This window comes from Hyperolius riggenbachi, chromosome 5 (assembly GCF_040937935.1).
Source record: "Hyperolius riggenbachi isolate aHypRig1 chromosome 5, aHypRig1.pri, whole genome shotgun sequence".
Classification (NCBI taxonomy): domain Eukaryota; kingdom Metazoa; phylum Chordata; class Amphibia; order Anura; family Hyperoliidae; genus Hyperolius; species Hyperolius riggenbachi.
In genome coordinates this window covers 198,755,046-198,769,132 of record NC_090650.1, presented here as the reverse complement: position 1 = coordinate 198,769,132, position 14,087 = coordinate 198,755,046, and the positions used below count along the sequence as shown (strand labels likewise).

Sequence of the window (14,087 nt, the reverse complement as noted above, 5' to 3'; positions counted from 1 at the left end):
GTTATGCCCCCATAAATCACAGCCGCGCTGTCGACACGCATGTGACATGTAGTGTCACTCTCGCCACTCCCCCGCCTCCTGCATAGCTCCGGTTCCCGCCCGCGTTCCTTCCCTCCCCGCTGATTAGAGGGAAGGGACGCGGGCGGGGACCGGAGCTATGCATGAGGCGGAGGGAGCGGTGAGAGAGACGGTACAGAGGTAAACACAGCCCGCTGCGTGTCGACAGCGCGGCAGTGATTTATGAAAGCATAGCAGAGCGCAGGGGGAACTTAGGGGGGGTTGGGATAGCAACAGAGGCTGGGCAATATAAGAAGACCCAGCCTGTGTACTGATTTCATTCTTAGAAACCACCTTGGGTTCTCTTTAAAAATCCTAATTGCACACAGAGGCTGGGTCTGCATATAATTCCCAGCCTCTGTTGCTATATTGTTCTCCCCGAGACCCCCCTCCCGCACTCTGCTTGTCCCCATAAATCATCCCACCATGCTAGTGACATGCAGCGTGTCGATAGCCGACTGTTTACATGGCCACTGTCATTGTCACTCTCACTGTCACTGTCACTGTCTGGATTTTTAAAAACCTCGGGTTCTCTTTTTAAAAAAGTGCAAGGTTAAATGGGCTAAAAATAGTGGTAGTTAAATATCAATAATACCAATATTCCACTATTTGCTATAGAGGAAAATAAGTAACTTTACGAATATTTTACTATCAGCTATAGTAAAATATCAGTAATTATACAGATATACTTTTATACCCCTCTGTACCCAATCTCTCCCAAGGATCCTCCTCTATCCATGTCTAATACTAACCAACCCCCACCTACTCCTAGCCACACCCCATTTGCCATCATATTGCTCCAGAGTTCGGCTACAATGTAGCCATAATCCAGTTAACTACTGCTCCCAGCATGCCCACCGCCGTTCCTGAAGAGCTCCGCTACATTGTAGTGGAACTCTGCCGCTGCTGTATTTCGCGGGCACCCCCGCACCCAAATTTCTGTCTATAGCCAGCATTTTCTGAATTGGAGCATATGTAAAAACTGTACTTCATTCTGCAGACCTGACATACACATTAGTTCAGTGGCATTGCTTTAGTGATCAACCACTTTTTACCAGGCACAATTTGGTGTAATTCACCTGGATTCAAGAAGATAAGTATTTTATGCAATCACTTTATTCCAAAGATAGTTTTGAATGGATGTCCTCTTTAAAGGGACAATGTCACTTTTCATAACCTAGTGATGGCATGCTCTCAAAAAGTCCCAGAACTTGCAAATATTTTGATTTAGGCATTGCATAGGAGAAATTTTCCACAAGCATGCAACTTACAGTTGTGCTCATAAGTTTATATACACTGGCAGAATTTATGATTTCTTCACCATTTTTCATAAAATGTGAATGATAAACAAACGTAATATAAACAGACCTTTCCTTCACTAATGGTTAGTGGTTGGCTGAAGCCATTTATTGTCAAACTGTGTTTACTCTTTAAATCCTAATCACGACACAAACTACCCAAAAGACCGTGAGCAAAAGTTTACATACCCTGGTGGTTTGTTCTGGTAACATGCACAAAACTTGACACAAACAGGTTTTAATTGCTTTTATGCTAGGTATACACCATACAGATTTACCTGCCAGATCGATTTTTTCCAACATGTCTGATCTGAGTTTTGATCGATTTTTTGATTGTTTTAATAGTTTTTTGCTCGATTTTCATAGAACTAAACGAAAATTGATCAGAAAAAACGATAAAAAAAAGTCCTAAGTCATGGGGAGGGGAAAAAAAAAAAAAGGGTACTTTTCCGTTAGCCGGGCGCATCCACTAGGTGGCGTTAATTACTATTCCCCCTCCAGGCCGCCATGGATCGTAGGGAAAGATGTAATTCTGGTGGATGCGCCTGGCTAACGGAAAAGTACCAAAAAAAGTCAAAAGATCTGCGGGAAAAGGTAATTTAACTCTATAAAACTGAATATAACAAAATACCCAAGTTATCAGCAGTTCTGTTCTGTTTAAATTCTAATTAAGAAGTGGACAATTATGGGTTCTGTTAAAACCAAATAATTGTCAGGTAGACCAATTAGGATTTCAGCCAAAAATACCAGAAACATTGTTTGGGATGCAAGGAAAACCCACAAATTACTTCAGGTGAAATACAAGAAAAATGTGGTGTGGCAATAAGGAGGCACTTGAAAAAAATGGACTGCAAGGTCGAGTTGCAAGAAGAAAGCCATTACTATGCCAATGCCACAAGGTATCCCACTCACAATATGCCAAACAGCACAGAGACAAGCCTCAAACATTCTGTCACAAACTCATCTAGAGTGACGTGACTAAAATTGAGCTTTTTGGCCACAACCATAACAGCTACATTTGGAGAATAGTCAACAAGGTCTATGATGAAAGGAACACCTTTCCTACTGTGGAACATAGTAGTAGATAGCTGATGTTTTGGGAATGTGTTAGCTACAAAAGGCACAGGAAATTTGGTCCGAATGTATGGCAATATGAATGCAGTAAGTTATCAAAAAATACTAAAGGAAAATTTGCACTCATCAGCCAGGAAGCTGAGCATGGGACAGACGCACTTGGACATTTCAACATGACAATTATTATTATTTTAGTATTTATATAGCGCCGACATATTGCGCAGCGCTGTACTGTGTATATATATTGTCACTAACTGTCCCTCAAAGGAGCCCACAATCTAAACAATGATCCAAAACCCAAGGCCAGATTGATTTGTCATTGGTTACAGCAAAATAAAAGGTAAGGACTGGCCATCTCAGTCTCCTGACAGCAATATCATTGAACCACTCTGGAGAGACCTCAAATGTGCAGTTCATGCAAGACAGCCCAATAATTTGCGGGAAATTTAGGCTTTTTGCCAGGAAGAATGGGCAGCTTTACCGTCTGAGAAGATAAAGAACCTCACCCAAAATTACCACAAAAGATTTCAAGCCTTTATTGATGTTCAAAGGGGACAATACATGATATTAAAAAACCACCAGTGGAATGTAAACTTTTGATCAGGTTCACTTGGGTAGTTTGTGAAGAGATTATGATTTAAAAAGAGTAAATACATTGTTTGACAATAAATGGCTTCAGCCAACCCCTAACCATGAGTGAAAGAAATGTTTTTGTGTTATCATTCATATTCTATGAAATATGGTTAAGAAATCATACATTGTGCCAGGGTATGTAAACTTATGGACACAACTGTATATGCAGGGTCATAAGACTGTGTTTTCGGGCATAAATTAGACACTGATAGTTTACAAATGGTAAAGCACCAGGCCAATTTTACACTATTGCTACAAAGGACATAGTTAAATAAATCATTTATTACACTAAATAAATTAATTTGTTTTATAACCGCTAATGTACCACTGTAAATACATGCTTTGTTTGAAGAAAAAAATAAGATAAGAAAAAACAAAGTAGCGACAAAGTGGTGACTATGTAGCATCAGCTCAACTCAAGGCAGTTAATGGTGAAGAGTTCTTGATTGTTATATTTATTAGATTTGGCTTTCATTTCATTCCATCAGTTGGAAGAAGTCCATGCTGACAAATCCAGAAGAAGCAGCATCTTCAAAGCAGCATAAAAATAGTTTTTAGGTGGAAGATCTCAACCATGACTGCAAAAATAAACAAAACAAAGTTAAATTTTCAGAGAAAAGTATATACACAAACATGTAGATTAGCAAGGAAATCCATACTGAAATATAAGATGCTGTAAGGGTCTGAATGTTATAATTCCTTTAACTAGTGACCGTACGAAAATCTCTGCTATTAAAACTGCTTTACTGCAGACTCCTTTGGCAGAAGGACATAGTCACACATAAGTGCCCTCAGAGCAAAAACATTTACAATCAGGAGGATACCATTCATTGGCAAATGTAAAAGAAAAGGAGTAACCTGCTTGCTTTTACTGATGGTTCACATGGTACAATACTCTACTGCTACTACATTGTATCTACATGGCATGGTTTCTGCGGTGGCGTAGCTAAGGAGATTTGGACCTCAATGCAAGTTTAACATTGGGCCTCCCAAGCACTCTATACATAATTCATAAGGCGCAACATAATCTGGCATGAACATCCACAGTATGAGAGATGTAAGCAAAGGAGGGGGACAGTTTGTTAACAATTGCCACTATTCCAAGCATATATAGAAGTGATCATTACCACCATAGCACCATCAAAGAGCTAATACGGTGGTTGAGGGAGGACTACTAGTGGGCCGCTCTGGTCCAAGGGCCCCGGGTGCAGTCTCAACCTCTGCACCCCCTACTGCTACGCCACTGGGTTTATGGTTGTTTCTCCTTCACAACCTTGTTCAAAATTAAGCCCATTTATACTGTGTAAGTGGTACCACTTTGAATACTGATTGATCCATGAAAATTGGTTAAGATACATGCAGTGTGAGGTACCTTTGTGAAAGGTAATAGCTCTGGTACATGCCCCCCAATGAGGTGCATTACAACCCAAGGCACACTATCATATGGTGCTGGGTGGAGTCCTCTTTTAAAGAGTACCCGAGCCGAAGCTCAGGTACACAACATCAGATACTTGCCTAAAGAGAGAGAGAGGTCTCAGGAATCTATTGAGGTTTCCCTCCATGCTGTGTTGTCCCCTGTTGCTGAGCGTGTACCCCCGAAAGATTAGCGACAATGCATTGTTGCTAATCTTAAGGGGGCTGCGCAGCTCTTCCTGCTCCAGCGTGGCCATGCAATAGCGGTCCACGCCTACCCACGCACGCGCAGTAAGCCAGAGCCACTGCTCATGGGCGGGCTCGTGCGGCTATTGCGAGACCCCACATCAGGAAGAAGAGCTGCGCAGCCCCAAGAGGGGCCACGCTCAACACCGGGGGGCTGTAGATCAGTGAGGGAAGCCTCAGTAGGATCCTGAGGCTTCCCTATTAGGGTATGTATGCTATTTTGATCCCAAGCTTAGGCTCGGGATCACTTTAATACTTGAAAGGAAATCTGAAGTAGGAAGAATATGGAGGTTGTTATCTTTATTCACTGTTATAAATGCCATTTGCCTGACTGTCCTGTTGATCTTTTAGTTGAGCTTCTGAGTAAAAAACATGCAGCAATAATATTGCCAGTAGAGGAGGGTCACCTGTTCTATATACTTGTCAGTAATTAAAGATGATTCAAACAGGTCCAATTGGAAAAACATTTTTTTTTTTTTTAAAGGTTTCCATTATTTTTTAGAAAAGAGCTCCTTGGTAAGGACCTGTAAAAGGATGTTGGCCTGCTTGCTCGTTTGCCACTATTCTTGCAGCTGGACTGTGCCACTACCATTCAGGAAATGCTTTGAAAAGAAAGGGAATCCTGAGAATCCCCCATGAGGACCTGTCAGTAAGACGTTTAGAGCTGTCTGCATAAAATACCTACTGTAAGTGGCTGCTTTATAGGAAAAAATGTAATTTATAGTTCCTTTAAGTCTGTGACAAATACACCTCTTATATGTACAAGTGCATATTTTAGTCTACATTTTACAATTTTTCATCATAGTTCTGGTTTAAAGGCAGAGGCTCAGCCAAGAAAGGAAAACTCTCACAAAGAATATTTGATATACACCTCATAGCAATGTATACATATATTATTATCTTTCAACATTCACTATCAGGGGCACCGCCAGCATATAAGCAAGGCACTCCGCCACTTTGGGCCTCGCTTTCTGCTGGCGGCCTGACCTATGCTCTGCGCAACTTACTTGCCAGTGTTCCATCAGCGACTCCTCTTACCACGCTCTACTAGCTCTCTCCTGTCGCCAGGCTCGGCTGTGTGTCCTGTTGCCATGGTTACCAGGCGGCGCCTCTGACGTCGGAGGTGCCTGCTGGAAGTAACCATGATGGTAGTAGCAATGCTGCGCCCGGTGACAGGAGAGAGTGAGTAGAGCGTTTTGAGAGGTGCTGCCGATGCAATCTAGGTTTCTAGGGGCAGGACTTGTACCTGGCAACCTCTGCTGGGCACTTATAGCTCGCTACCTTTTCTGGGGCTCCACCTGTACCTGGCTACCTATACTGGGCACCTACAGCTGGCTACATAGTGGGGCTCCACCTGTGCCTGGCTACCTATAGCTTACTACCTATACTGGGGCACCAACTGTACCTGGCTACCTATACTGGGGGCACCACCTATACTAGGCACCTATAGCTCGCTACCTATACTGGGGCTCCACCTATGGCTGGCTACCTATAGCTTACTATCTATATTGGGGGCACCACTTGTACATGGCTACCTGTACTGGAGGCACCACCTGCCTGTACCTGGCTACCTATACTGTGGGCACCTATGCCTGGCTACCTATACTGGGAGGAACTATGCCTGGATACCTATACTGGGGTCACCTATACCTGGCTAGGACAGTGTAGGGGGACAAAACCCGACACAGAGGGGGATAAGAGGTGACAGGGGAGCAAAAGAAACACTTAGGCCTGGTGCACACCAAAACCCGCTAGCAGATCCGCAAAATGCTAGCAGATTTTGAAAGCTTTTTCTTATTTTTCTGTAGCGTTTCAGGTAGCGTTTTGCGGTTTTGTGTAGCGGTTTTGGTGTAGTAGATTTCATATATTGTTACAGTAAAGCTGTTACTGAACAGCTTCTGTAACAAAAACGTTGGCAAAACCGCTCTGAACAGGCTTTTTTCAGAGTGGTTTGCGTTTTTCCTATACTTAACATTGAGGCAGAAACGCATCCGCAATCCAAAAAATGCCCCCCCCCCCCCCCCCGGGAGTATGCATTTCAGCAAAACGCCTCCCGCTCTGGTGTGAACCACCCCATTGAGATACATTGACCAAGCGTATCCGCAGCCGCAAGCGGCTGCAGAAACGCTGAAAAAAACGCTCTGTGTGCACCAGCCCAAACTGAGGAACGGAGGCGGCACAGAGGGAGACAAAAAAGGCACCAGGGAGACTGGGGGGGGGGGGGGGGGGGGGGGGGTTGGTAACGAATACAGGTTAAGAATGGTTCTGCAGTCCCCATCTCATTTGTTAACCAAGGACTACCTGTATTTTGCTAGTAGTTGGCTCCACCCACGTGTGATGTCCAAGCCCACTGCTGGCTTCGGTGGTCAGGCCACGCCCGTTTTTTTTCCCACGGTGCTCCGTGGCCCCAAATTATGGGCTGTTTGGGGCCACCAAAACCTTAGCTGCATTCCTGTTCACTATTATGAGGTGCTCTCAGTTTATAGATTCATGCCTTACATATATTAGATAATACAAAGGTACATGCAATTAGGACCTAGAAAAAAATGCATGTTTATTTATGTTGGTTTAAGAGAAAGTGGCTATGGAGAAATTTTCAGCTGTGAATAAGCTACACATGCAAATTCATTTTTTTTTCATTTGTTTAAGATTCAGTTCAGTTAGTATTTTGTGCTGTTAAAGAGACACTGAAGCGAAAAAAAAATTATGATATTATGATTTGTATGTGTAGTACAGCTAAGAAATAAAACATTAAGATCAGATACATCAGTCTAATGGTTTCCAGTACAGGAAGAGTTAAGAAACTCTAGTTGTTATCTCTATGCAAAAATGCCATTAAGCTCTACGACTTTCAAAGTCGTGGAGAGGGCTGTTTTCTGACTTTTATTATCTCATCTGTTCCTGAACTATTTACTTTTTCTCTGCCAGAGGAGAGGTCATTAGTTCACAGAGTGCTCTGAAAGAATCATTTTGAATGCTGAGTGTTGTGTAATCTGCACATATTATAGAATGATGCAATGTTAGCAAAAAAAACTATATACCTGAAAATAAAAATATGAGAATATTTTCTTTGCTGCTAATCTTCTAGTAATTATTCATAGTACACAACCAATTCACTATATTATATTTTTTTCCAGCTTCAGTGTCTCTTTAATGGGTAGACCTAAGATGCCAGTTTTCTATACATTTTTGACTAGCCATTTCTAAACAGGATTGTCTTTTTCACCTTTAATAGTGTTCTACAGTAAATGCCTAAAAAAATCAACACCATCACCAAGCAAAAAGAAAGAAAGAAGAAAAAGAAAGCAGGATAGATCATCATATAATTATGTGTCAGAGAAGCCAAAGCATGGCCTAGTATGAAGATGACATTACGATTACATCTTACAGGAGAGCTGTCCTGGCAGGAGTGGTTTCCTATTAATCGAACTTCAAAATTGTTGCACAAGTGCTGCAAGATTTTGGTTAGGATTTGGCACCCCCCCATTAGAAGCTAGTCACATAAATATTGGGTTACATAAATGAATATAATAAAGTGAAAAGTATATTTCTAAAACTGTTAAAATACCCTGACAGACCTTCACAGCGAGATGTCTCAAGCAAAGTACACACGTCCAACTTGTGCACAGCATGCACACGACCGCACACATGACCTGACAAACCGCACGACCTGTACGTCCACGCGTCCGGATGGATAAACGGCTGATTAACATAACGAAACGGATTAACATACTGCGCATGATTGCAGAACGACGGACTGAACATTGAAAATAAGTCATTTAACAGTCGTTCAAACGTCTAGTACACACGGACCATCTGCACAACTGACCTACTATCAGACGACCGTAGGCCAATGTAGGACAGAGAGTTGGATCGGGCGCCGCGCCTCTTATCAGCCGCTCGTCAAGTCGTTTTTACACGTCCATACAACTGGTTGCCGTCCAACAGTCTAAAACTGACTTCAGTTGGACGACAATCAGGAAGTTTTGTTGAGCGGGTGTACGAGCCTTCAGAATGACAAAGAGAAATCTTATCACTACTGTTTGCACATGACAGCTACTGGGATGGCCTGTGGTTGTAAGTTTCTCTGCATTCCCTGATGTCTGTTTACAGTTTACACCACTTGAATCACTGAGATGACCCAAACATAGCTTAAACGGAAAGGATCTGTGCACAATACAACAGCAACTCCTCTATTAAAGAGGAACTGTAATTAAAGTAGACTGCAGTTAATTATACAGTAAAGTCCCTCGTATCCAGCACCGGCAGGGATCACCTGATGCTGGATACCTGTGCTCAAACAACTTGTCGAAAAAGCACAAACCTCCCACTGTGCAGTATAAAATACTTACTAAGCCTCCGTTTGGAGTCTTCTACCCATCCTGCAACTCCTAGAGGCTTTCCAGCATCCCCAGTGTATGACCTGACGCAAATTGGGTCACGTGACATGCCGGGAGCCATGCACAGACAGAAAGCCGCTAGGAGCCACAGGAAGGTTAGAAGACGAGGCCCGGAGGCTCGGAAAGCATTTTATGCCCTGCAAACCCCCCGAAGCACACCAGTTCTTCCTCCCCCCCCCCCCCCAGGCATGCCAGTTAGTTGAGACTCCCAGTTGCTCGAGTTCTGGATAATGGGGATGTTGCTGTACCCAATTTTTTGTGAAGGAAAAAAGTGCCCAAGGGGGTACTTACCTTAGGAGGATGAAGCCTCTAGATCCTAAGGAAGCTTCCCCCTTTCTCCTCAGTAGGCATACATGTAATTAAGGTGTCAGGAAATTTAGGAGCAGTGTAAAGTTAAAAAATAGCTCACCCTGTTCCTGCAAAAGACCTGGCGGTGTCAATTACCATTCCCCTTCCAGGGCATTGACTCTGGGGTAACACACAATTCGGCTTCCAGCTATTGCTGGTGGCAGAATCATGCTGTTTTTATCGTCATTTGGGCCCAAATTACTGAGTGAGCAACGCTATAGCTGTAATTCACTTTATGTCCTATGGAGGTGTCGGCTGCGCCCAAATTTTCCTAGCACTGGCTCCCCTGAAAGTCTGCTTCCTGCGCAGGTGCACTAGCAGCTTTCCCTCAGGCTCCGGAAGAAACGGGTTTCACTATTTCTGTTGGAACCTCAGTGGAAAGCCACTGGTGCACCTGCGCAGGCAGGCCACTGGTATTGTTACTGTTTTGCTTGGTGCAGGGGTCCCAGCGCTGGATGGGCCTAGCGGAGGGAGTCAGGGAAAGCCTCATTAGGATCCAGAGGTTTCCCCCTCTTGAGGTAAATTTTTTTTTCCTTTTATCAAACTAACAGGTTTACTTTAATTATCCTGCTTTCAACATTAGAAACACTTCCTAGAGCTATATTTTAGTGTATATTGTATGCAACCCCGCCCTCCCAGTGATGTTTAGTCTAGGCTGATTAGATATGCTCCATTCTGGGAGACCAGGGATATTTAGTACTTGCTATGGAATTCTCAGAAATCAACATTCTGCGGAGATCACCTGCCAGTACTAAAGATGTTACCACCTGTGGTAAATTTAAAAGTATAAATCAGGGAGAGGAAAGATTTTACAAATGTCATAAAAACTAACTTTTTTGTATTTTGTTGAAGTTATTAGGTCACTAAAGAAAAAACTAACAAAACATTCTTACGGAACCGGTCTGCTAATTACATAGTTTTTGGAATGGGCAGGTCAGGGGAACACCATCCAACTCTAGCATTAAACTGTGTTTGGCTCTCCATAAAGTATGCCAAGAGGAACTTAAAGGGGCACTTCAGCGAAAAAGTGTAAAATTTAAAATATGTGCAAAAATACACAAATAAGAAGTACACTTTTTCCAGAGTAAAATGAGCCATAAATTACTTTTCTCCTATGTTGCTGTCACTTACAGTAGGTTGTAGAATTCTGACAGAAGTGACAAGTTTTGGACTAGTCCATCTCTTTATAGGGGTTTCTCAGGGATATATTTATTTTCACACACAAGCCGAGATCCGTATCAGGGAAAAATAATTATAAATACTTAGTCCATATGGACAATCCCTATAGATACATGAACTGCAAGCGTATAACTTGTTAATTATTACACGTAAAATATAAAAATATGGAACACACTATGAGGTGGTTCCACAGTGGGGTGCTGAGTAAAATCAGCAATACACACTAAGATTGGAGGTCTTTGCTTATCCCCCACACTCAATAAATCTGGTATTGGTGTGGTGTAGCTATTCCACACAGTGTTCATTATCAGACCCGGCTACAGTAGTCCATACGGACTAAGTGTTTGTAATATATTTATTTTCAAAAGCACTTAGTGAATAGCAGTTGCTCTGTCCAACTGCCAAAAAACTGTGTAGTGAGCAGGGAAGCTGGCCAGCATCATTGTTTAAAACTCTTTTTCAGGAATATCTTTATAAAGAATAAAAGACTTGCTGAGAATCCCCTATGGAGAGATGGACCAGTCCAAAACCTGTCACTTCTGTCAGATTTCTACTGCCTACTGTAAGTGACAGCAACATAGTAGAAAAGTAATTTATGGCTTACTTTACTCTGGAAAAAAAGTACATATTTGTATAGGTTTGCACATATTTTAAATTTTACAGTTTTTCACTGTAGTGCCCCTTTAATGTGCCCTTGCAGTCCTGGATATCCACACCAGGTTTTATGATCCAGATGACTGAGCAGAAATTCCACAATTTTATAGGAGGGAAACGGTGGAGAATTGAGGAGGGCACCGAGTTTCCCTGTGTGCTACACTACTCACATTAATGCTGAAAGTTGTGTGCATGATGCCAGCCAAAGCCAGTTGGTTTATGCATACATGCATGGTGATGTGTGGAAACCTCTGTACACTGGGCTCTGCACATGCACTAGAACTTGCACGGGGTTGTGTGCCATGTGTTAAGAAAGACATTTAAACCCCCTTTCCCTGGCAGCAAGTGCTAAAACTCCTGTTCTGGTCCACAACTGTGTGCCTTCTGTGTCACTATAGATCTTAAACTCACTGGTTTATCTCTGCTACTGCTTATCTTTTTTTGCAGATGTGGCCTATTACATGGCTCTACTTACTGTCTTCTGCTGCCTACCCAAATCCTTGTTTGTTACTGACCATGACTGTTCACTGTCTGTTCTGACCTTCTGCTCTTTTCTGATAATGCCTTCCTCAACTTTATGCATGTAAATGGCTTCAAGCATTACCCCCAGCCTATCTAGTTACAGGCATCTTCCTCAAATGTGGATGTCTAGCCTGTTCCAGGCATTCTCCCACATCAGCCGCACCTGTTTCTGCAAATCATCAATGGAGAAGGCATTGAAGCCATGACCTGCAAACTCTGGGCAGCAACAACTGGTTTTAATTCTAGGGACTGGTTACATGCACTATTTTGTTACATGCACTGTTTTGGTGTGAAAACCATGAATTTATTGATGAATGCAAATGTGCGCTAATCACCTTGTGTGTGGGGAGAGGGGGGTAGAAAACTTTTGAAACTGGACACTTTAAGGTTCAGCACACAGCTTAGTGTAGGAGAGGAGAATAAACACTTTTTGGAATGGTAATAAAGACGTAAAGCAAAGTAAGCATAAAGTGCTTAATTTTTAATTCTTTCACCATTTTAATCACTTTAAATGATTGAGCAAGCTGCGTTTCATAGAAAGCATAACACAAGACTTGATTGGTAGGCAGGCTGGAAATGGCTACAGCAGAGAATGGTAAAAGATGCAATCACATTAAGTGTCTTCATTAAATTACCACAGGAAAAAAAGATTGCAAGTGTGCTTTTGCTTTGTTAATTCTATACGATCATTACCTTGCCAACCAATAGACACACAAATAGGCTAAATGCAATGGAGAACCAATATCACTCACCGGCATGCTAACTAAGCTTGAACTGACTCAGAAGATACCACTGCGAGGAGGTGTTAACTACAAAGCCAGGGAGAAAAGAGCTTAGTGCAGTGAATACAGACACAGAATGTTAGTAATAAAGTTGGCTCTATATGCAAATTAGTATAAGCAGGCTGTTTTATGCTTACCAATGAAGTGAGCAGTGACATTAAAAAATAAGTGGTATAACACTATTTTGGTGCTTTGCCATACCCTTACTGTTTAAGCAGCAATGAGCCTACAGATGAACGGCAGAATTCAGGTTTACATCCGTTTTTTCCTTAATCATAAAAATGTCAGTAACCAATAAAATTAACTGATTTGTCCGGAGTTTGTCACTTCTGCCTTCAGGTACAAATCATCCACAATTTGTCACTTATATTGTTTGACAAATTATATACCGTAAGTCATAATGTTTTTTATACCCTAGCAATGGGCAACATGTTTACACTTTAGTTTTAACCAACAGGGAGGTGATCAGTAGCCTACAAAACAAGTGAAGAGGAAGGAATGCATTGCGATTTACACGCCTACAGATTGGTGTAATCAATCATCACTTGATCCGATTTCTCAAGCACATCCGTTTTGCCAAAGGTAAAGACACAGATTTTATAATGTACTGTATATCTGTTTTCACCAGTGTAATGTGATTCTTGAGAAATCGTTAATGTACTGCATGCTGCATTTCTGGAGCGATTGCATCGCTGTTCTGTTCTGCACAACTGAATGGGACTTTGCAGGAGAACAAAAACTGCATGGCAAGCATCTAGACCAGGTATGGGCAAACTTGGCCCTTCAGCTGTTAAGGAACTACAAGTCCCACAATGCATTGCAGGAGTCTGACAGCAACAGTCATGACTCAAAGGCAAATGCATTGTGGGGCTTGTAGTTCCATAACAGCTGGAGGGCAGAGTTTGCCCATGCCTGATCTAGACAAAGGGATAAAGACCTAACAGGGTAAACATGGTATCCCTCAGCCACAGGACAAATGGTTGCGGTATGCTTAGTGTCAGTTTGTAATCTCAGTCCTCTAGCACCTAGGTTCTCAACGTGTGGTACGCATACCCCTGGGGGTACTTCTGATGGTTCCAGGGGGTACTCAGGCTTGACATACTTAACCAAGAATAACAAATTTAGAGTTTTAGAAAATGATAAATCTACTTTAAACACCACCAAATCAGTATTTTATCTAATTAAAAGCAATAGTAAATGCTTGGAAATTGTTTAGGACCAATTATCATGTGCTACCATTAAATATATATTTGTCAAGGGGTACTTGTGATAATTTTGACTATACTAGGGGGTACTTGGTGAGCACAGGGTTTTAAAATGGGTACATGCCAATAAAATGTTGAGAAACACTGCTCTAGCAGATTTGTGTGTCTGGGACATCAGTTCTGTGGGGGCTTGAAACCTCTTTCTTCTCCCCTCACTAACAAAATGTAGACCTTTCCTACATTAAAGGAAGCCTAAGATGGTTCTAATTGCTGTAT

General features: G+C 42.2%; 1 protein-coding gene across 1 annotated transcript in view; it reads right to left on the bottom strand.

The window, feature by feature from the left end:
• Positions 1 to 285: 285 nt before the first annotated feature.
• The window catches only part of GOLGA4 (golgin A4), a 227,626-nt gene continuing 213,824 nt past the window's right edge, over positions 286 to 14,087 (bottom strand). Inside the window, 1 exon segment of the mRNA XM_068236570.1 lies at positions 286 to 3,640. Within this exon segment, the coding sequence (XP_068092671.1) occupies positions 3,617 to 3,640 (24 nt within the window). The 3' untranslated portion in view covers positions 286 to 3,616.